At 38.6% G+C, this 24,973-nt stretch overlaps 1 protein-coding gene across 6 annotated transcripts in view; it reads right to left on the bottom strand.

Moving 5' to 3' along the window:
- Positions 1-24,973, bottom strand: part of TRAPPC9 (trafficking protein particle complex subunit 9) — a 468,771-nt gene that overhangs the window by 295,344 nt on the left and 148,454 nt on the right. For 5 of the 6 annotated variants that reach the window (XM_048049625.2, XM_048049614.2, XM_013193341.3 and 2 more), the window contains one exon: positions 13,107-13,217. In XM_048049625.2, coding sequence (XP_047905582.1) covers positions 13,107-13,217 — 111 coding nt within the window. Of the gene's footprint in view, positions 1-9,706; positions 10,904-13,106; positions 13,218-24,973 lie in introns of those variants that run through there. The other variant, XM_048049641.2, reaches the window with a different exon arrangement.

A 24,973-nucleotide genomic window follows, 5' to 3' on the forward strand; every position in this document is an offset into this window, starting at 1 on the left:
CTGAAGACCAAAACCCAGAGCTTGGCTGCCAATTAGCCCTGCCCTGCACAGCGTTTCCTCACCTGCAGCCCTTCTGCCCATTCATTCCATTTAGGATGTGTAACTGAAACACACAGGGAGGCGACGAGTTAAAAATAGCAGGGGGAAAAAAAAAAAAAAGCCAATTAGTAAGAAGTGCCACAATAACCTTTGTCAGGATAAATTTAATGTATAGGGCTCAGAGATAGTTCCTATGGCAACCAGAGGCACTTGCAAGGTACCATTAATGAGAAATGCAGTATCTGTCACACAAGGAACTAGATGCAGCCGCAGCCTGGCAGGCTATTTAAAGATACTGTTTTCCTCCCTGCCCCCTTTTCTTCAAAGAGCAGCAGGAAAATAAACTACTACTCAAGTAGCTTTATTATGTGTAATTTTCTAATTTTGTATTCTCTTACCACTCCTCCAGTCACTGAACTGTTAAGACCTCAATGTAAGCTTTATTCAAACTGAACAGATTGCATTTACGGCCGTAACCCACATTTTGCCTACTTTCTGCAAAATAAACTTCGCTCGCAACGTGTACAAAGCAGCAAGATGTGAAACGCTTCACGCAGGTACCCCAAAGATACAGTCACAGGCCCTACAATTAAAAAATACAGTTTCATTGTCTGCAAGAGACAGGCGTTGTGAAACTAAGACATACATTCATTAAAATCTGCCTGCTTTGTTAACGCTGTTCATCTGTTATTTTTACAGAATATAGTTGGCAATTATTTCAGATGTAGTTTTGATATTTTCTCCAAATACACACAAACAAGGATTCAGCGTGAACAGTTTTAAAACCAGAGGTTTCTCTATTTTATACACAAAGTCCACTTCCACTTCTAGTATGTACAAAAAACCATCACAAACGTGGACTGTCACTGCCACCACATACTCCTTTCTTAAAGACAAGCCTCCACTAACTTGGCACTATAACACCCACGGAATAATACAGTTCGCATCAGGGCCTTAAAACGTAGTAAATCATCCTAATAGTTTATTTTTCAGGATTGTGAGAAATAGCAAAGTGTGTGCAGCCGCAACTCCTTGATTTAGCATCACTAACTACAGGATTGGATGGAAAGGCTTGTTCTAATACCGTTCTCAAAACCTGGGCCAGCTGAAAGAGGTATTTCAGCTACGCCAGGATCACAGGGATGCAGCTGGTTTATATGAACTGTCATTCACTGCTCTTACCCCCACTCTCAATGCAGGTATGTTCCCTGAAACCTTGTTCTCTACACTTTTTGAAGTTTCTCCTTGATCCAGTCTGGTTTCGTTCACACCAACCTGAAGAATCCTGTTACAAGGATCTTCTTTCAGAGCTCAGAAAGTGCTGTGAATTATCATTATCATCATAATTATCGTTATCAAACTGTACTTGATCGTTTATCAATCCCAAACAGGCAGCTTTCATTTTAAACATTTTGAATTAAATACTAAAATCCTTAAGTAATAAATCTCCTAAAATTAAGCACTCAAGAACACAGTACAACGAACTGATCAAAGGCAGTTTGGGATTCAAATAGGTTAAATGTGGTCCTGCCAAGCTTTTGCACTGGCATTAGCAGGTGTTAGACCTCCTTGAAGCTGCCAAAGCTCTGCCAACTCACTGGGAGACGTACAACTCATTAACACCTTTTTGATATAAAAGATAAGGCTGACAACAAAGGTTCTCTGATGCATGTAAACCTGGAAGGAAAGGCTGGTCATCAGCTGAGATGCTGGGGCCTCGTTAATCAAAGGGAAAGATTTTAGCTGAGATGCATCCATGGCCAGGATTTTATAAGACGTGCTTCACAGAACCTATTAAGAGAATTAACATTCTGCCATGCGCTCTGTGGAGTTGACATACATTGCAATTGGAACTGAAAAAAAAAAACAGACAAAGAATAAACATTCCAGAAAAAAATACAGATGACCTGGTAAACTGTTAAGTTGAAACAATTTAGAGAGAGAAAAAAAAATCCTCTTGCAAACAATGACTCAGTAGATTCTTTCCAAAACCAAATTAGTTCCTGAAGACTTACATAGAGGAAAAATGATTTTAATTGTATTTTAATTGTGGCATGCAGCCAAACTAAACCTCTGGTCAAACTCTATTCTGTTATACCAGGTGTATCTAGTTTCAAGACATACCTGAATTTATCCAAACTGCAATTTTTAGTTTTGCCATGTAACCTGTAATACTTTCAACTGATTCAAAAAATGTTAAAGGTTGCTGTTCCTGTTCGTACACTGCTTTTCCCCTCTCACTTGAAGGACAGACTTGTGAATAGCTGACTGGCAACAGCACATTTCATGGCAAAGGTGACTCTGAAAGAAGAGAATAGACAACTGGGGACCTTAGAATACCTTAGAATATTTGAAAAATCTGAAAGCATATCTGCCATCAGTGAGAAAAGTCTCTATTCCATCCCCAAATAATCTCATATAAATACGCTCCAACCCACTCCCCGCTCCTCTCCTTAAAGCTGCACTTCAGCAGTGCAAATCTGAAACCAACTGCATGTGTCAGAATGCTCCGGAAACCCTCAGAGCAGAAGTCAGGAAGAGATCTGGTGACACAGCAAAACCTTCACCAAGAAGTAAATAATTTACTTTGTGAGAGTAAGAATCATTAAACCAGTTTCCACTTAACCACCTTACCAATAGTTACAGCTGACAGAAAAACCTCAATCCCATAATTGTAAAAAAAAAATAAAAATAAAAAAACTACCAATCATTTCAGGGTACTGAGTTTGAATTAACTTTTATAATTCATTCTTCCATTTCTGATGTGTGCCAGCTTGCTTTATTTTTTATTTTGTTCTCAAGTCGAATAGCATCTACACTTCTCTATGCTCTTCCTACCATGCAATCTGGCGAAGAACTTGTTACGTTAACATCAGTGAGCTTTCTCAGATGTGCTCCTCTGCTGCATGGATGATGGAGGTCCCAGTCCAAGGAACGACCAGGTTAATCCCCCCGAATATACTCAGCAACCTGAGCTAAGCGTGGGACCACGTGTAATTTCCACCCATTTCAATTCACTAGTTGTAAATAGCATTAAACAAGAACTATTAAGATGCCAATAGCAGAGGTATCAGTAGAACAGAAAGAAAGAGGTATTAAATGTTAGAATAAAGAAAAGACTACAAAAAGAGGTATTGATAAAGAAAAGCATGAATATTTAGTTTAAACTCTTTGACTGGACATTCCTATTTTATAAACCCAACATTTAGGTATATTAAAGGTTTGTATTTATAAATAAACATGTTAGAGGATTAGTGTACTCATACCAGGAAAACAGAATTTCAGGAAGACAATCATCACCATACAGTCTCAGAATATGGTACAATACTGCAGAATGTGTAGAAAACAAGGTCAAATTACAGATACAATGAATGCTTTCAGCCATGTTTCTTTTCAAATTAAGAACAACTGGCCTAGAGTAAAATTCAATTTTCAGAAAAAAGTACAATTTTTAGAAAGTTTAATCTTTCCAAAGTGTGAAACGAAGCTGCTGAAGAATTGCTTTTATACTTGAATGAGACGACGTGATAATGCTTCTTAACACTGGAAGGATTATAAACTTTAAAGAAAGGAACCAAAAAAAATACAGTACAGTTCATGAGTTGTCAACCCCCAAGAAAAAATTCTATTACAAAGGGTGATGAAATATTTATGTGCGACACAAAGGCATTTTGGATTTAAAAAATGTAATTTCAGTGGGAAATAATTTCCCAGAGAAGTGACAATACCCTACCACGTGCTGATACAATGTCTGTTTAAAAGGATGGTTGGTTTGTATTCAACTCCTACTGAATGCTGAGCAGAGGTTTTCGTAGATGTATGTATTAAAATCCACATCCAGTTCCTAAGAGGTGAAAGACAGCTCATCTGGGCTATTTGAAGCTATTCACTATTTAAAGTTTGGATTCTTTTTCCACCCTGCTCATCACTTTGGATTTATTAACTCTGAGTTTCATCTGCTATTTTATCACCTCGTCCTCCTGTAATTCCTTGCAGCTGGCCTCCCACTCTACAGCCCACGATTTACTCGCAGGGCACTTCCCAGCCCCGTGCTCGCTCCTTTTCCCACTCAGTTTCCAGGAAGGCTGAGCAGCACAGGGCCCAGCATGGATCCCAGAAGGACTCCAACGATGACTTTACTTCTACAATTAACAAAATGATTATTCACTCCTCTGTCACCTTTCTCTCAACCAATTAATAACTCTCATTTCTTATCTCACAGCAGCTCAGATTCTCTATCAGCCTTTGGTGAGGAACGTTGTCATGTGCCAACAGTTACATTAATTAGATCTTTCTTACCCACAAGCTTGTTAATGCCTTAACAGAACTTAAATGGATTTATGAGCTACAACTTTTATGCTTAAAAACATGTTTACTCTTTTCCAATTCAGCACACTTATCCAGTGCAGATGTACACAGAAAAAATGGGAAGAAACCTGTAATTAACCTTCTTTACAAGTTCCCCGAGGGTACGTACTCTCGACTCAACACGTCAAACCTGGAGTGTTTCCAAAATGTTGCCATCTTTCATAGCCCGAAAGCACTACGTAAGACAAGGAGTAATTTTAAAAGTGCAGACATGGAGGCTTTAAACACACCTACAGCACTAGACAGAAATGACAGCACCACGGGATTCTGATTTAGAGTTACTCTACCTTCAGTAACGCTCCTTCTGAGGGACAGAAAATTAAACTACTCCAGTGATTTCATCTGAGAACTGACTATTACTCTTTAAAAATCCAAAGCTAGAGCAGAATTCTTCGTTTTTACTGCCCTTTCCAACTGTAAGGAAACAAATTAGAAGCAGTATGCATTTTCCAAAACCGAGCAAATGTGCTTTGAAGGCCACGTTGTTGACTGAGAGCGTACCGAGCCACCAAGAGGGACATCTCCCTCGGGAAGACCCAGCCACTGAAAGGGTGAGCTGGAGTGGAGAGACTAAGTGAACAAAAATAAGGGAAGATGTTGGACTTCACACGACGCCGCTGCCTGCCAAGACTTCACGTAGCTTCTCCAGTGACTGCCAGGGACGGCAATCTTACAGACAGATTAATACTGAAGCTGACGGTACCTGAAATGAATGCATTTGAAACTCTTAGCCAAGAAATCAGGTTTTGTTACTGCTATTTAATCAAATTCACTTGGGGAAGTATCAGCATAAGCAAATATTGTGATACAACATGACAGCTATTTTGTCTTGCATGTTCTTATTTTGGCCTTCTTTCTTAAAGCACCGGGTATTTTTCAGTGGGGTGAGAAAGGATTGTTCTAACTTTCTGAAGGGTAAAAATTGCATTAAAAGGATAAAAAAAGAGAAAATAAAGACTCCGTTTCAAAGTTCTGAAAACACCTCTATGACAGGAAAATGGAAACACCGTAAAAAAGAGGCTTTATACACCAGAGCATTTACACAGCATCTTTCAGACTTCTTCAGATTATTGTTGTTTTAGCTTTTGGCTCCAGATAATGAAGGATGAAGGAAATGGATGTCAAGACTGAAGAATAAATTCAAACTACTGAGGCACTAATTCTGATTGACTTTTCTCTTTGAAGGAAAGACTCATAAAACAACTATTTTAATTACACTTTTGATCATCTAAAACAAATTAATAGGAATTGGGTATTTTCATTTCCAACTTCAGGAAGCCTATGCCGTACCATCGTGATCTTTTGCAGGAGATCAGAGAGCAGGCAGAAAGCCAAATCAGTGCAACACTGAAGTGCAACTTTAATAAATCCTTTGGCTGTTAAACCAGACTAACTGGCGGCCATTCAAGACAATCTTCTTTCATCCCATTAACGCAGTCACCATGTCACCACCGCCACAAAACACAGCAAGTGCTCCTAAATACAGGCAGTGCTATAGGCTAAATCCATCTATTTAACTATAGATATCGATGCGACCTAGAGCTAGGTGTGACCTAGAGCTGTACCTGCACCCAAATGCTCCCTCTTCTACTGGCAGCAAGAATAAAAATGTCCTGAAATGTGTTTTCCCCTAAAAATGGAGATGATGGTTAATTAGGAAATGGACAAAAACTATTCGGTTCCCTTCACAGCTTGAACCTACAACCTATAAAGGTTCTACATCAAGATATCCTTCCCTCTGTATTTCCAAGTCTCCAAATAAAATAAGAAGTAATCAGACATACACAGCAGGACCGTGTAAACGCACGCTACTTTCAATAACAGACTACTTAAAGTAATACGGGTCTGGAGGCCAAGAGCTTTAAACGTAAACTGGCACTATGCCTTCTGTTACAGATGAAAAATAAAGGAAGAAAGGGTAAGGAAAGGGATCAATCCTCTGGAAGCAATAATAATAATGACAGAATAGGCCAAATGTTGGTAAGACAAAGTCATAGAGGACAAGAGAAAGTGATAGAGGAACCAAGTCATATGGGCGCTTGCCTGGCAGGAACAACATAACACTGCTGGCTTTGGGAAGAACAAGCGAGTTTCCAATGAGCAGGCAGATTTTCAAATCGAAGAATATTTTAGGTTGGAAGGGACCTCCGGAGGACAAGCGGTTCAAACCCTCACTCAAAGCACAGCTAACCTGGAAATCGGCCACAAGATTCACGTCTGCAGCCCAACAGCATACAAGAAATACTTATTTCCTTTGCCCATCACAGCTTAGGTAGCGTTGTGTTCAACTAGGTTGGAAAGAATCAAGAAATAATCCCTTCAATAACAACGTTTGCAGCCTACCTTGAGTTTACTCCATAAGGTAAATCTGACAGGATTTGGGGTTGTGTGAACTACATTGGTAGAGTCGCAGATACATACCTCCCTACCCATCAGGGCTCGTCCAGATGGCGTCTCTTTTTTCTTAATGGTTGTCTATCATCATTTCTTTCACACCTAGGTTTCTAACTTGGACTTCACTGCAATAGTGCATAAATACATGCATGAAAATTTGATGCGTAAAAACACAGAACTATAGGGTGAGAGACAGCAACGACCTATCTCAGTTGCGCTCACTACTGAGTAGGTTCAGGATAAAATAGAAATTTTGATTAATTTTCCATCTCACAGAATTAGTGACAAAAATTGGTAGAAAAAACAGTGTTTGTTAACACTACTGACCCGTATCCTTCAAGTAGAAAATCCACTAAAAAACAAGAATAGACAACCCAATTTTTTTCCATGGATTCATTTCTTCCCATGGATATTGCTGTTTTTCATTTAATGAGCGGACTAATTTCTAGTGAAAGCTCATAATGGTCAGCCTTCAATTCCACTTTTTTTCCATCATCCCTCAGTGCTGAAACATGGTCTTTCTAAAACCACTATACAAACCTATAGGCATCAACGTGTAAGAGCAAGCACAATTTGACTTACAGGAAGCAGTATTTTTCTCCTGTTTAGCTTTTTGATCCATTCTTATCTACCAAAAGAAGTATTTCGAATTACGAATTTTCTTGCATTCTTTCCTCTTCTCCCTACATATCTTGCACAAAAATGAAAAATAAATGAAAAAGTGCTAGCACTTCAGTCTTTTCTTAATACACATATACTTTGTTTGATGCCTCCACTTAGACTGCTAGTTACTAAGGACCAAATTCTGTTTCCCTCTCTAAGCATCTAGCATCCACAAATTTCAATAAATGAATGGTTTTTCCCAAGTATTGATGAAACGAAGACAGGAAAAACCCTGGCTTCTCCTACAAAAAAAGCTCCTTTACCAAAAAAAAATAAAAAATAAAAATCTAAACCTGAATTCTGAAATCAATTGTTCTTTTTTCAAGAGAGATTTTTTTGAACCCTCGTTTCCTACAACCAGTGCTCTACTTATGATTTGAGGCGTAAATAACGATAAATATCAGATTTGGATTAATTTACAGATCATCTAAAACCAGGATAAAAAACTCATACAATACCTGTGTGATATTTTGTACAGGAGCCAACTTATCTAACCATGTTTATGCTATACCATATTAAAGTTAATAAATCCTGTCAGAGACAAACTTAGCCTGTACTCACAAACCTCCTGTTCCCCTAGCTGAGTACACACAAAATATTAGAAACAGCATAAATTTGGTCTCTTAAGGTCAAGTCAATGTTCAAAGATGGCAGAAAAACTGCCATGCAGGCTAGATCCAGCTGGTTTGTCGTTGACTTAGAAAAGCAGTCAAATCGCTTACACCTACTTTTGAGAAAGTGGGGATAGCAAAAAGACCTTATGAGGAGTCATACAACACCGAAACAGTTGCCTACCCAGCATAGCATCCTCCAGTTGCTGAAGTCAATACAATGAGATTTTCAAATGAGGCTGAAGGAAGAAAACAGCCTTGGAGTAGACAAATGTAAGAAAAACTACCTAAAGGTACCTCTCTCGGTAACAACTAGACAAGAGGGGTTTATCTGTGCTCCAAATTATTGCGGTTTTGACAAAAACAGAAATGGTAAATTCAAATGTTGATCCTAAGAAAGAGATGTCGATGTTTTCTCATCGACAATTATGGGAACACAGCACTTGAAAAAGTCTTCCTGTTGGAAGGTGCAGCAATTGCAGGCAGGTCTTTAGCCATTCAGCTGAGGACACCTTAGACAAAGCCAGGTCCTTTGCCTCTCCTTCTCAGCAAGGAAAACTGCTTGATGATCTGATGTCTGAGGCTTGGAAGTCTCTTCATTTCTAGCTTTATTCACAGATAGCTCAAAGCCAAGTTTTTCCTGGTGTTCTCACCTCCCCTGACATTTAAAGGAGAGCCCGTCTTTGTCCCCAGATTCGCAGAACACATTAATAAACCCTTTTAACTTTTACTGCTTTCATCAAACTGAATTCTAGGTCTACATCACTTTGACCAGTTACCTGCATCTTCTAAGTGATCTCATCTTTCTTACATAGGTGTGGCCAGAAATGTTGTAATTCTCAGCTATGGTTCCATATTTATATTTGCCTGTTCTGTTTTCTGATCACATTTGGTTTTTTGCAGCACCATGGAGGACTCGCAGCCATCATGTGATATCACCCACCACACCCTCACACCTTACCAGAGAAGCAGGTCCCTTTCACAGAAGGGATTTCTTCAGTGCTTTAACCACAAAGCAATCCAAATTTAAGTTTCTCTTTATTATGCCCTTTATTTCTCTTTATTTCCTTATTCTTATTATTTGCCAACCTATCATTTTTGCAGATCTTTTATGTAAAATCTCCAATTTTTGTGCTTTGAAATAAATATAAACATTAAAAGTGGACCATGATATTGATCTGAGCAGTGCTAAACACATCACCCCTCCCTACCCAAGTTAATATTTGGTATTAGTAAAAATAAATAAATAAAAATTGCAAACCTTAACCATCTTAACTATGTATTTAACAACTGTCAAGGAAACAAAAACTATTACCCTGAAAACAGTAGGTGATTTTTTATGTTTTGGTTATTACAAACTTTGGTATTTTTTAAGATCAGCTTGAAGCGTCCTCAAAAACTTCCAGCTTGCCCTGTTTTTAACGTGAAGAGCTGGGGAAACTGCTGTGAAGTTTTAGCTTCCCTTGATGACAGCAAGGCCTTAATCATAGTGGCTTTGTCCTTAAAAAACAAACTATAACAGCAACATAAGGAGGACATAATTAATCTCTCATACAGACAACATGCCCTGTCACAATCAAAAGCACAAATTAAACATTGACTTAGCAGCTGTGAGTAATAACAAGCATGATTTACTTACACATAGACAATACATTTATTAAGGGAACTTACTGATGGGTTAGAAAAGGTAAGAATTTTTAAATTCTCCTACCCTTTGGAAGAGGACTTATTTCCAAATGTTTTCTACCGAAAATGCAATATACAACACTTCCATTCAACTGAAAGGTTTCATTGAAACATTGATAACTTAGTTCACATTTATTATAAACAGTTCTAAAAAAGACAGCAAGTTTTTAACACCAGTCTGATAACCAGTTTTCAGAGTAATGCCACTTCTGTGAACACAACATTTAGCTAATTAGGTCTAATCAGATATTCATAGACTTCACAGCCCAATTAACCAATGTATTTAACTAAGCAGTAGTCAATGGCCAATGCTCATTAAGTATGCACACAAAGAATTTTTTACATAACCGTATTTTTTCATGGACAAAAACCACCATACTGTATGATGACGGGTATACAAATAAAAACCGTTTTTATTTTTTGATTGTCAACAGAATTTAACAAAAAAAGTTTTTAAAAATAGCTGCGTCAATACGTACAAAACTTCATTCATCAAAACTGATAAAAATCCTGGTTGACTTTAGTGAATATTTACACAAAAGCTCACTCATTTAGCCCTATAGCCCTGCTAAAGGGCATGAACTGGCTACCCAGAAAGAAGTCTGGCTTGCAATTCTTAATTCCTGATTATTGACTTTGCTGCTGTAGTATTTCTCTGCTACTTGGATGACCAATACGAGGATGCCCTCATTTATGATGGCCTGTAGCAGTGATACATCTATCCGACAGCTTCAAGGGGTATTTCCTATTCACAAGGAAATACAGGTCTCAAAAACTTTTGGATTTCGTTCTGTTGCCTCATCCTTTGCAGCTCCTCCTTCGCTGGCAGTGTTTGACGCTTTTTTCCCAGCCTGTTCTTACCCAGGCGCTGTTTGTTCTTCACTTCTCAACTCCTCACCCTGCAGTTCAAAGCCTTAATACTCACAGCCCTCACACCAAGGCCAAAGCCATCCAAAACCTCCAACATCTAAATGTGTTATATCTGTGGCCTCCAACTGTGGAGTCGCATGTACATAAAAGTCTCTCAAACCTCCGTCGTGTTGCACCACAAAGATATATGAGAGGATTCATCTAACTCAGACCATCACCTTGATAAATCTCACGCTGATGATGATGTTTGCCATTCCGGACTGCCAGACATACTGTGCACAGAATGGAAATGCAAAGGTAATGCAGGGGATGTTGTGCAAAATGAGATATCCTGGGGCACATAACAAGATAACATCTATTACCATAAATTATGAAGTGATTTACGCATAAATGAGGGTTGTCATGAAATTTAATTTTAATGGTTTGATAATCAAGTAAGAAACACAATAATTACCATACCTAAGGTTTTCAATAAATTAAAATCACTGCTACCGGCAACACTTTTTTGTTAACGTACCTGATACAATTCCCTCCCAGAGCTGCCTGCTATATTCTTTAGGTTTCATTTCTGAATGCCACATCACTGTGATAAACAAGTTCGGTTTTACTGCTGATTGCATTGAAAACATTTCTAATTTACAGCAAAGCTCCATCACCAGTGTGCAGTCGACTACTTGAAGAAACAGCTTTGCAGCTGGGAGGCTCCACTGGTCTAGAAAGTTGAACTTTCCAACAGCAAATATGAGAGAATTCCCTGCAAATTCCTTCCCACTAGGCACATGAGTGCAAATCTTATATCCTACAGTGACCGCTCCATAATACAGAAAGCAGAAACAACACAACAAAGGCTTCCGAGTTATTTTACTTTCTAAAAAAGGGGGAAGCAAAGAGGCGAGCACTGAGCAGGATGCAGCATTATCCTTCTTTGTAGGTTTGTTGGCAGAAAATATGAAAGGCTCTAGCAATGAGAACAGGAACGAAGAAAACAATTTCCTGCTATCTACACTTTGTCAGGACAGGAGATTTCAAAATGATGGTGATGAATGGAGGGATGGCAAATTACAAAAGGAACTATGAGTGACCAAAATAAGAGCTGGAGAAAAAGCTACAATTTAAATAAAAGTGGAATGGGGAAAGCATTAAGAATGAGGAAGGTATCAAGAAGGTACAAGCAAGGGGAAAAACAACTGGACTTGTCTGAACAGCCTCACTTCAAATATTACTCAAATATTAACAAAAAATCAATGTCAGAAGCTGGGAAAAACTGATAAAAAGAGAATATAAGAGTAGGGCTTGTGGAAAAACACTGTCCATCTGGACTGAAAAAACTTGGTTCAAAAGCAAACACCTGTGAATGACAGTTCTATGTTTAAAAAGAAAGACAGAATCATAGAATCATTAAGGCTGGAAAAGACCTCCAAGATCATCTGGTCCAACCATCACCCTACTACCAACACCACCCACTAAACCATGTCCCTAAGCATCTAGTCCAGTCTTGAACCACTGCTCCAAAAAAAGGGAAGATCGTTGATTTACTTTTTTTTTCTTTTTGCATGATTAATAACAGTCCTTTGCTAGAAAGAGTTTGCTAATTTTAAGGCTCAGTGTATGTTCCACCTAAGTTACTGTAGAAGATCCATTCGAATAAAAATGAAACCTCTACGACAGGACTTATATACACGGTTACACATAGTAACAACTGTGCTTATCATTCAAGAACTAGATAACAAATGAGTTTAGAAGTGACAGAAAACTCAGTGCAACTTCTAAGCAAGAATAAAATGGTAAAATATTTTGCATTAAGATTAAACTCACTATCCTTGCAAGAAAAAGCTACAAAAACCACATTGATAAATGACTGTTTCAAAAGACTTACGGAACAGGTTTATATGCATTACAATGTAAAAATTTAAGGGTATTTAAATTTCGATTATTAAGCCTATAGGAAAAAACAAGTAATTCATTCAAGGAGATGCAAAGTAATTTTATAACCTTATTTGTAGCACTATTTATGTTTGTTATATACTATCCTAAAAACTGGGAGCAAATTCCAAGCAGTCTACCAACTACAAAAATGATGGGAAACAGGATACAAAATAAATATGCACATTTTGGTGAGTATTTAACTTGTATTTTGAAAAAGAAAAGAATGAATTCTTTCTGAATAAAATAAAAAAAGTAACAAGAACTGCATGTTACCGATATTTTTGTCCATTCCTTGATAAATAAAAACTGACAAAATTCAGCCTTATTTTGAGTTGATGTACTTTGCCCTTTGTCAGGATATTGCTGGTACTGTTACATATTCTGTATTTGTTTTTCATGGTTGCATACCTTCCAGCTGATTTGTTAATTGTTTTATTCTTTGCCAGCTCCACAATGTTCCAAAGAAAAACAGGCCCCAAATATCATCATTATGGTAGAAATACATGGTATTGTTACAAATAGGACCCTTTTAATACTGAAAGGACTTACCGCTGACATTCCCCGGCATGCAGAATTAAATCTTCATTGTTCCTAGCACTAATGGTCAACTCGTGCTCTGTAGAATTGAAGACATCCAGAAGTAGATGGCACTGCCGGGTGCTGTTCAGATAGGGGGGAAAAAAAAGGAATATTGCAACTTCAATATATATATATAAAAATATATATATATATATCAGTATATATCAGAATATATCAGAATAAACATTTATACATAAAAACTTAGATGCATATAAGTATACGTATATTCACATACTTATATTTTATACCCTACTCCAACTATACGAGTATCTTGCTCTTTTACTAGAAATCACCCTTTTTTGGTGACTGAAGCACTCTCCCCCTTACACCAACTACTTCAAGAGAGACAACTTTGTCCCTTTTGTAGGAAAGGCAAACACAGGCAGGCTTAGCAGAAATTCTTATATTCACCAGCTACCATCCTTCAAATCCAAATTTTCCTAGAAGCATTCACTATGAATATACCAACCGTGTTTCCGGTAAACCTAGGAAATAATACCAACAAAGCTACAGAAAATAAACTTTACTGAAAATTTTTATTCTTATTTGTAAACTGTTCTTCCTTGTGAAACTACACACAAACAACAGCACTGAATGAAGATTACAATATAATACACATGCAACAAAAAAAATCAGGAACAAAACCAGACAGTAAAATGCCAAATACAACCAGACAGTCCCAATAACGTTTTATCAGACCACTCGAACTCAAAACTTCCTCAGAAGCTATTTAACAGCAGGGAAATATCGTAGCCTTAAGCATCACTACAATTTAGCTTTAGCTATAAATGACTTTGAAGTTTAAATGCATGTATAACAGAATTAGGTGACTCGCCACTGGGAATTACAAAATGAAGTAGTATAGCCATTGTACAAAGGTTACAGATCATCACAACCCATGTAATTGCTACCAGAATCAATAAGTAGGGGAAAGTAACTTGTATTGAATGTCAGAAGTAAAAGCCATCAGCAGCTTTAATTTGAGAGGGAGTTCGCATGAATCACAGAATGTTTGGGTTGGAAGGGACCTTGAAGATCACCTAATTCCACCCCCCTGCCATGGGACAGCTCCCACCAGATCAGGTTGCCCAAAGCCCCATCCAGCCTGGCCTTGAGCACCTCCAGGGATGGGGCATCCACAGCTTCTCTGGGCAGCCTGTGCCAATGCCTCACCACCCTCTGAGTGAAGAGTTTCTTCCTTATATCTAATCTAAATCTATCATCTTTTAGTTTAAAGCCATTCCCCTTTGTCGCTACACCCCCTGACAAAGAGTCCCTCCCCAGCTCTCCTGTAGGCCCCATTTAGGCACTGGCAGGCCGCTGTAAGGTCTCCCCGGGGCCTTCTCTTCTCCAGGCTGAACAACCCCAACTCCCTCAGCCTGTCTTCACAGAACAGGTGAAGGCCTTCTTTGAGGCCCTTTTCTGGACTCGCTCTAATACTTCCACGTCCTTCAGGAGCTACCCCAAAAAAGAAAGAGGAAAACAGCAGTAAGGTGGGAGCCGTCATGGCCATTCTTAGAAGAACACGCGTACTCAAACCCCAAAAGACACAGCTGTGTGTCTCCGGTAACCACGTACACTTCTGCTACTGCATAATAACGTCAAATCAACCCCAACACCAGTCATTCCAGAGGCAATTAAACTCTAGAGGCGCAAGACCTTGAGATCTTAACATCTGTGATCTCCTCGTCTCCAGGTTTTCCGGTTCATAACACAACTCTCTCGTGAATATCAAGAGATCATTTCCACAGCGTCTACAGGAGGAACTGCACTGCTGCCTGGCAAGCCCTTGAGATGGGAGCAGCCCTCCGACAAGCCCCACATGCAGTCAGGCACCGAACTGCAAGCAAACGCTGCCAGCAGACAGTACCGTGCCTCTAAGCAAAAGCAAAAAAAAAGTATATGTATATAGGGGGGGATGCTTTTTTAGTAGTTTTAAGGGTTTTCACTCTTTTGGGGTAAAGCCCCAGTGAATACCGAGTATGGAGAGGAATGCACAAAGGTAGCTGAGTGCCTGAAGCAAACACATCAAAACTCAAGACTTTCGACCAGATAAGGAGCCCCAGCTCGCAGCAGAAACTCCCTGCCTTAATTAACAACTCCCAAGAAAGAAATGACTGGAAGGGCGGGATTCGAGTCAGCAGCTAACCTGTTACCAGCCAGGCATGAAAAAGAGAGAAAAGGAAGCCTGGCTTCTACCTCATAGCTGGGAGAGTGGGACGAGACCTGTAAAGACGCAGGAAACTTCTGCCTCTCGAGGAGATGCTAAGATACAACCTGCAAGGGAGACTTCCAGGGTTGAGTAGGTTTACAAAGTCCAATGCAGAAGGAATTCTTTATTTACCCCCTAGCAAAAATCAAACAGTTGTCTGAAGTAACACTCAGACAAGCCCTGTGTGATATTTTTGGCAGGAGAACGGAAGTTTTGTAAATAAAACAATTGCTATGAATGTAAAGGCTCTATACACGATCACCAGTCTTTCAGAACAGGACACCATCATCCCTTAACACTAATATTTCTGAATAGGAACTTCAGATTATGCAGGGAAAATTATTCATCATCCTGAGACTTTTTTCATCCTTTTCAAGCACAACACAAAATTGGTGTGTAGGGGAATGTCCTTGTTGACTTTGAGTTAACTCTCCAGGGAAATCTTTAATAAAATAAAAATAAAAATCAAAGTTACAGAATAATTATGGTAATTTGAAAAATAAGAATAAGATACAGGTATAAAAAGCTTATAGGCAACGTTAAGACTGTAGGGAAACATAGCATTAGAAGTTCAGAGTAAATACGTATCAGTACCAAACCAACTACAAAAAAAAAAAACAAGGACAATTTAGGGGTACAAAAATACAAGAATTGAAACACCAAGCTTCAAATACTGGAAAAATGATAAACTAATAAATAACTAAAATAAATAACTAAAAAACTAAATACTGGACAAAGCATAAACTCTGGAAAATAAGATGTGATATAATAAAGTGAAAAAGGAAAAGCAAAGGGAAAAAAAAACCACACAAGTTGTTAAAAAGCAATTTGTTAAAGATCTGAAAAATGTAATTTATTTTTTTTTAACCATGTCACAATCAGTAGGACGGAGTAGAACTGATGATGTTGAGCTACAGTCTAGGTGAAAGTTTCAGAAAAACAAAGAAGTAGCAAGAAAGCCAAACTAATTCTTTATATCAATTTTTGCTACAGGTGAACTTAGAGATGACTGTCCTCTGCAAGACAGGAGTTAAAGGACCTGTATCAGTGTCAGTAAATGAGATTTTAGAAGTAAATAGTATTCATGCAAGTGTGATAAAGGAAATTCAACACGAATTTGCTGAACTACTACATAAAAATCAAGTCAGTAATCTGTTGCTGAGAAATTTCAAATGTCATATTGTTTTAAGGATTTCAAGGCAATTGAGAAAATTAGCCATGGCCTCCATTTTTTTATTTTATTTTTTAAAGAAAAGTCTGTAAGCTTATAAAAAATTTAAACACTCAGAATAAAAAACATGATATAATATGATTTAATTACAGGCAATAGTAGCCTAGTGAAATTTTTGGCTGAGAAAAAACAGTCATACGCCACTGTTTCCTGGACCTGGGAAAGATTATCCTACACTTACCCAATTTCTTTTTCATTTTTCAAGCTATCCACCACCATGTACCACCATATAATAGTTTATGCTAAAAGGTCAGTGGATTAGGAAGGGAGGTACAGGCTGAGTCACTGGGAAAAAATTCACTACTTTGAGTCCTCTAAATCTAGTTAAGAATGGTGAGTTACCTTTCTTTCCTCCCAGAGAAGGGAGAGAACCGTCTTTGCAAGATGTCACACAACTTGAAGGGTCATTGGTAGCTTCCCAGTCTTTCTAGGGGTTTTGGATCATTTTGCTGACACTAATTACTTCTTAAACTTTGGGTCAAACACATCTACAAGTCATTTGGTGGGCTTGGATGCTTTTGTTGGGTTTTGCTTGTTTTTTCCCCCAGAACATCTATACGGATAGCATGGTATCACCCCATATTAACACACCCAATTAAACCTTCATCTAGGTTTGTTTTATTCCATATACTTACGGGCACAATATACCAAAGTGTAGGAAAACAGCATAATAGAGCACAGAGATTCCCTTTCCTGCAAAACCTGAATAAGCCGCTCAGACACTGCAAATACAACACGCGTCTTTTCTGAACAGAATGATATACAAATTATTGCATTATGTTAAAAGCCCAAATTAAACAAAGATGAATTAAAGCTGGACTGGACTGTCTATAGACTCCAGGATAAAGAATACCAGTGCTTGAAAGGATTTTACTTTTGTTTCCATCTATCATTCGGACTGCTAATGGAAAGGAAATAAGCCTGGGTCAAAAAACAGTTTCAGAGCCTAAGTGGAAAAATACTAAAAATCACATCATGAAAACATTTTCCATTTCAATTACCTTCCTTGTTTGTCTATTGTGTTTCCTTTAGAAAAATCTATCACGAATTTCAGGTTCAAGATTCTCTTTCACATTTAACATGAAAGTCTGTAGCTCAGGAGGTTGTGCATGCCAAAACTAGAATTACAAAGGATGTTATTTTCACTTGGGTGATTTATTATCTGAAGGTCTCAGAGTAACATGCCAAATTAAGTCAATACTTATTTCAAACGCTAAAAAAGAATTCCTTTTGTTTTTTTAATTGAAAAAAAGCGTTATTTCTACAGTGTCTTGGAGATTTACTGCATAAATTAATCTCTGTTATCCTCCATTACAGAATCCAGGATGTAAGACAAACAAAAGTTAGTGACAAACTGTATTTTAAAAACCTTCCAATGTCTGTTCTGATGACAGAAATAGTCACAAAACTGGGGCTGTGGGAACTTAAGACAAGAGGCAATTATACTGTGATCTAGAAATTTCTTTCAGGAGTATTGCAATCTACTCTGAAATGACATCAGAGGATGCACTTCAGTAACATTTAACACAATATTAAAAAGCAGATGCAGCTATCACGCTCTAATGACAGCTCACTTCAGTGAATAATCGTGTAGCAGCTCTGTTTCTAGCTTTGTTCTGAAATCAGATGAAACGAGAAACACTTGGAGGGAGTTTGGCAAGTTATGCACATCCTGACTCAGCTCCGTTTCCCCATCAAGGCGCGTTTTCACACCTATACTTTGGTTTGCTTCTTTTACGCTTTCTTTAACCAGGCACGCCCAACATCCCTGCTCAAAACGAGACACCAGAAAGTGAAGAGAAGCACTTGGAAATGATGACAGGCAGTGGCATGCTAGAAGCCAACTCAATTCTCCAAAATCCACTGATGAAGGTGACCACTTCATACAGTACAGCAAAACAATGATCTACGGCATCTCTGCTATTACTATTGTGTTTTGAATAGAGCTTCTTTAATTCCATTTGATTTTTTCCCTTAAACATGAAGCTTTCCACACTAACTCTAGATGATTAATTCAGAAGTTTACACATCTCACTGTTACAAGGCCTTTTTCACATATTCCACAAATTGTCCTCATCTGACTTCTCCTAGTTGTAAACCTTTTCGATTACGCTAAATATTCCCAGCACATCTATAAATACTTGCAGATTTATGTTCTCACGTCTTCATGTGCCAAACCGTACATATTTAACATTTTGATCTCAAAAATCAATTCTCCTCAACTGTAAGCTCCTTCTTGCCCCCCTCCCCTGAACTCACTACAACATTACACAATTAGCAGTTCGGGGTTAGCGAGATGATTTACCTACTGGATCTAACCTCCCATGTGTCTTGGGTTCTCACTCAGTGAAATCTATACTGAGCTCAATGGTGTACCTATAAAGAAAGTATGTAAAAAGAAAAGATATACTCTACAAAGACATCCAGTCTTGAGAACGTTAAAAAAAAGTTACTAAATCCATTCCTTGACAGGTTTTACAAATGGTTATTCAGCCTAATTGATCAAAAGGAGACCTTTACCTGTAATTGACTTTGCCTGGTTTCTCTTTCATCCACTTTTTATTATTATTATTTTTCATTAAGAAAAGAGTGAATTTAACACCGTGGAGACATCTATTCCTTTTAACCAGGTCTTATCCTGGCCTTCCTCCCAATGAACTAAAAGGACTGCCCTTCAAGCAGCCACCCAAAGGTTTTCCTCCACCCTTCAGGAATCCATGGCATTTGAGCACTGAAATACTGGGAAACACAAGACCAGAAACAGCTGCCTGTCAGCAGGTAGCTGATTCTCATTCGAAATGTGCTAAGTGTGAACACTTACTTCAAAACTTCAGCTACAGAAAACCAAGAAGTGTTTCAGAAAATGCTACAGAACTTTTCTGTTGCGCGACCAAAACGTTTGTTAGAACATGGCCAAATAACCACGCTGTTTGCCATTCCCCCCCTGCCATTTGTGAATAAGGATCAGGGTTTTCTACTCCAAACCAGGCTGCTGAAGGGGCTGCGTTGCCATTTATTGCACTGAAAACGTGGGCAACCATGGAAACCAGAAGTGAAATTCTGAAAACCATGGCTGATTTCATTAAGACCCAAACCTCTACCGACCCAGCAGAGATCTCCTGAGAACCCAACACATAGTCAAGGTTGTCCTTTTTCTGTCTCCCAACACTTAGGTGAAACCCAAGTTGGAAAAACTGGATTCTACCATGACACACAAAGCAACGATAGGTCTTAGACCAGGGAGCACACTGCAGGCTGATGCCTTGTTTCCAGAACTAAAACATTTCATTACATCAGATACATTAACAGCACAAAGGAAAATGGACTTCAACCTACGGTGAGCTGAACTGGCACTTCTGGACAGTAGCAGTCTCAGACCTGCTGAAGTTCCTTTTTTATTTTTCCTTCTCTGACTCAATTACAAGAGGAGAGTCTAAGCCTCTGCTCTTGCCAAAAAAGATCTGCAGCTGATGGTGTAAGGTGGTTTTAAGACAGGAAGAAAACTTGGCTGCCTCAAGAAAATTAAAAAAAAAAAAAAAAAAAAACATTTTGCTCATCATTGTGAATTTGTAGAATTGAAAGGTAAGAATATTCTCACATAGCAGATTTCCAAACCTTGCTCAAAAGGAATTGCAGCATCCCTGTTGCATTATGGACTGACTTCATCTACAAATTCAGAGTGGCTTGCCTCCTCGCAATAAGCAAGGCAAAGAGTTTCCAGTTTTTGTAGATGGCTGTTATTTAAACATCTTTGTACAGGCGGCACAATGACAGGGCATGCAAAGAGAATAAGAAGTACCCTACACAGCATGCAGAGCATACCTTATTTCAGTTCTTACCAAACACGTGGAGTAAAGCAGCATTTTTTCTAGCATTTTTTTCAAGCTTTGTTGTTTTTTGACAAAGGTGGCAGGGGAGGACATACAGTGCTCGCCAAAACTGGCAGATAACGCTTTCGGGGAATAGTTCAAGACAATCTAGTTAGAACAAGCTTCAACAGCAGACTTTTTTGGACCTACCAGGATGGGAAAAGGAAGATGTGTTTCACATGCAACAAAACGTTTCCCTTACTCTGACCCATCAGCATCCCAGCTCTGCTGGCGGTCTAGGAGACAACCTGCTGGTAGCTGAGCTCTTTGGAGGCCTCGAATCACCCTCGTAGTTTTGAGGCTAAGACCTGACAAGGAGTCAATTCACATGATACACCTGATTACAGAAGACAATGAAAACAATATTATTATATAGATTTACCAGAATTTTATGGTACATAGTGTCAAGCAAGGAGATCCCTGAAGCCCTTCAAGGCTTCAGTGAGCTGTGGGAAATATTGGGAAAACTTTCAGTATAAATTCATTCTCATACCCTATTTCAGGGCTACTTCCAACACCTAATTTTTTCATTATGCACGACAAGACCAGCATTTTCTGGCAAGGACAAACAAGCAGAATCAAGGATTACAAGTGACACGGCCTGAGGCATACAATTTCCAAGCGCGAGGCCGTCCCGCCAGCCTTTTTGGACTCAGGCAGCTCGGTGAGCGGAGGTTGAGATGCTCAGGGAAAATCCTTGGAGCAGAATAGGGCCGCTTACGGACAGAACATCCCCTTCTGAGAGGAGGGCTGGTGTCTGCACGAGAAGTAGGCAACAGACTGCACACTGCAGCACATCGAGGGCTGCACCAAGCTGAGCCGGGGTGCCCCTACGGACTAGCACAGGTCAAGGTTAAAAGGAGCTGTGTCAGAGTTAAATGCATCTCAAGATATAGTGAAGGTGCAGTTAATGAAACTTCTCCCTCTAAAGCACAGATCTATGCATGAGCAGAAGACATAATTATGGCTACAGACAGTAAAAAAGGCAAAAATAAACAAAAGAAAAAATCTGTTTCAGTGATATCTCCTATGCATATCTGCTCAAGCAACTAAATAAAAGGAATACCAACTGAGTTTGGAAGACTTTTACATAAACCATAATCTTTATGTTACATTGGGGGAAAAAAGTGATTTCATTAACATTTTTCCTGTTGATTTTTTTTTTCCAGTGAAGGCCTAAGGGAAGAATCAATTTTTAAAGTTTTATATTTGACTTTGATTTTAAGCCCAGCAGCTATTAAGCTATTGTTTCTTACTTTTATTGAGGTAAAATGTAATGTAACAACAACAAAAGCATAAAAGAAAAAAAAAAATCGAATCCAGAAAATGAAAACAATGCTAACTCATTCTGAAATGACAGCTGAGAAGGCAAGTTATAAAACACAGTTTCTCATATAATGACTAAACAAAAATAGTTCAGTGCCTCAAAAAGAATTTAAGCAATGATTTCTCAGCTGCAACTCAAGAGAAAACTTGGTTCAAGTTTTTAAAAGCGAGGAAAAGTACAAAATTTGACTTATAATTTGCTGTCACTGAGTCTCAGATATTGGCAGAGATGATCAACAATCAAATAAGAAACTTTGTTTCATTTAATAATAAACGTTCATCCCCAGCAGTTTGGAAGATGACACTTCTACTCTTTGTCACTTTACAGCATAACACTGAACGGTACCTGACTTCTGATGGAGAATCACCGCTGGGACGCAGTGACAAGAGCCTCCTTGGAAGAGTGAAGGAAAAGCATTACTGCTCCCTAAAACCAGTGTAATAAAATCAGGAACACAAGATAACAAGCACTTAAAAACAAAGCGCATTCATGACTGATAAGGCAGTGTATGCCTTTGCAACAACAAGAAGTTTTGAATGGCAATTTGACAGCTCCTGCAATAAAACATTTCTGAAAGAAATGTAAACATTAAGGCATTTTGCCCCCAAACAGTAATAAACCTGTGAGGATTCTGAATTAAAATCAATAACATCTTTAACCACATCTCTAATCAGCAAATCACTTAAAGTTTCCACTGACTTAAATGCTGGTCTGTGTGACGGACAGGCAAAGAATGAAGTGAATGCAAACAGTAAGGGCTGCAGCATTTGGCTGAAGTGGAGCTGCTATATATAGCACTGCTGCTACATGACTAGCGAAATCGTACACAGCTGAACAACACAGCAACTCTACCTTTGAATTAAGACCTCAATCTATTTTTATAGATTTTGGGATTAAGCGTTTTCCAAGCATAGTAAATTCCTGAGAAGAGACTGACAAGGCAGGGGGGAGGATAACCGCGTCTTACGCAAACCACAGCTGGGGCCACCTCGCACAAGCAGCTGACTTACCAACAACGGTGTTTCAAATAAAAGCATCGTGTTGTATTTCAGGCTTTTATGGAAAGTTCACAGCTTCACACCCAAGCTACTCTGTGACTATAGGAAAGTAAGAGCAGTGAACCAAAGAGCCATCGTGTTGCCCATATAAAAGTGTATATAGGATACTCAGAGTACAAAGGAGATTTTTGACAATGAATGAAAAAAAAAACTTCTCATGTAAATAATAAATGTAAACTAAGCATTTCAACCTATACACTGAATCTTCTTGAAAACTACTTAATGTAGATGCTGTGATACTTCCAGGATGGTACAGAGATCGTTTATTAACGCTTGAAAACCTTGCACACTGAACAATGTGCCACTGCAGGTATGAAACTCTGACCGTCATTATAAACCTCCTGGAATTCTCCAGATACCATGCTCTGACTTGGCAGGTAGCATTAGATTTATTTCTTCTAGAGCAGTTCCTAAAGGAATAAACTCAGGCCCATTGTGCTATATTTTCAAGTAGCAAAATGTTTGGCAGACCTGCTTCCAGTAAGGGTATGCAGTTTTAGGTCTCTTTCGCAAAAGCTGAACACAATACATCTACTCAAAAAAAAAAAAAAAGATCAGTTTGAGACAATCTCATTTGTCTAATTTTTAATGATACTTTGCACAATCTATTTCAGTGCTTCCTTAGCCCCGTCTAACCTAAAATTTCCTTGCTGCATGCAAAGCCCATTATTTACTCTATTACCTGCTGTGAAAAACAGATACCTATCCCGCTGGCAATGCCATTTATGTAATTACAAATTTCTGTCTGCACTCAGCCTTCTCCTTAGCTCCACTAAGACCAACAGTTTCAATGGTTTAGCATTCACATCCTATTACTCTTCTTGCTCTACGCTATCTCCAACTTGTCCACTTTTGCTTCAAGTTTCTCTAAGTTAAAACCCCACCCAGACTCAGTACTTTTCTTGAGACTTCATTTCTTTTGTTCCTGTGAAAAACAAAACAGGAATGAAAGAAACACTTCATGTTTTGCAAGCTATGTTGCAGTCCATCCATCTTTTGACATTTTTGCATCAGTGTGATACTGGTGACTCATTTCTCCGCTCGGAAAAATGAAATATGGCGCCAATATCTCCTAGACTTGTAGTTCTTTCTTGCCTACCTTTGGGGTTTCTCTCTGAAGACTGTCATGAAAAAGGTCCTGGGACCAATATGAATCTCTTTGATCAATCAAGTTCACTCTCAGCCGTTAAAGCAGTACTATATAAATGCACTGAAATAATTTCAAACTTTAAAACAAGAAGTTCTACAACGCACGGTGGCATGCTTTTCAATGGTACTGCTACTTTGGTATATTGGAAGAGGTTTTCTCAAACAAACTTAGAATCACAGAATATCCTGAGTTGGAAGGGACCAACAAAGACCATCAAGTCCAACCCCTGGCTCCACACAGCACCACACAAAAATCAGACCATGTGTCTGAGAGCATGTCCAAACACTTCTTGAACTCCAGCAGCTCGGTGCCATGACCACTGCCCTGGGGAGCCTGTCCCAGTGCCTGACCACCCTCTCAGTGAAGAACTTTTCCCTAACACCCAGCCTGACCCTCCCCAATGCTGCTTCATGCCATTCTTATCCACTGTACAACAATTTTTCCATGTACTAACTCCATACCAATACTTGTACCGCAGAAGTACCTATGTACTGAAACAAAGTCCACTCTTCTTTCTTCCCCAAAAAAAACAAGCTTGGTTATTCATCTTTTGAACAAGAGCTATTCCAAAGCTATCTCTGGCACTTCCGGAGTTTTAATACATCACAAATATTTAAAGATTTTAGAGTATTTAATGACTAGCATGTGTGAACTTACATGCAAACATGTAAATTGACCCTTGATTTTTGAAAACTCACCAGGCCATGTGAAACTACTCTGTGGTTTACAAGAGAAAGCACTGAAGGAGAGAATGATTGCAATTTATTCCTCACATCTAAAGACAATCATTTACGCATACTTTTTTTTTTTTTTTTTTTAAGACTCAGGCAAACACAAAACTATGTAATGCAGTAATGCAGACCACACCGTAATAGCGGAGAGATACAGAAAGAAGTCATCAGATATTATAATAAACAAGAAATATCCTGTCGCTGGTAAAATAAACATTACTGAAAAAACATTTGAACATCAGAAATTTTCAAATTCCCA

The sequence above is a fragment of the Anser cygnoides genome, chromosome 2 (genome assembly GCF_040182565.1).
Source record: "Anser cygnoides isolate HZ-2024a breed goose chromosome 2, Taihu_goose_T2T_genome, whole genome shotgun sequence".
NCBI lineage: Eukaryota > Metazoa > Chordata > Aves > Anseriformes > Anatidae > Anser > Anser cygnoides.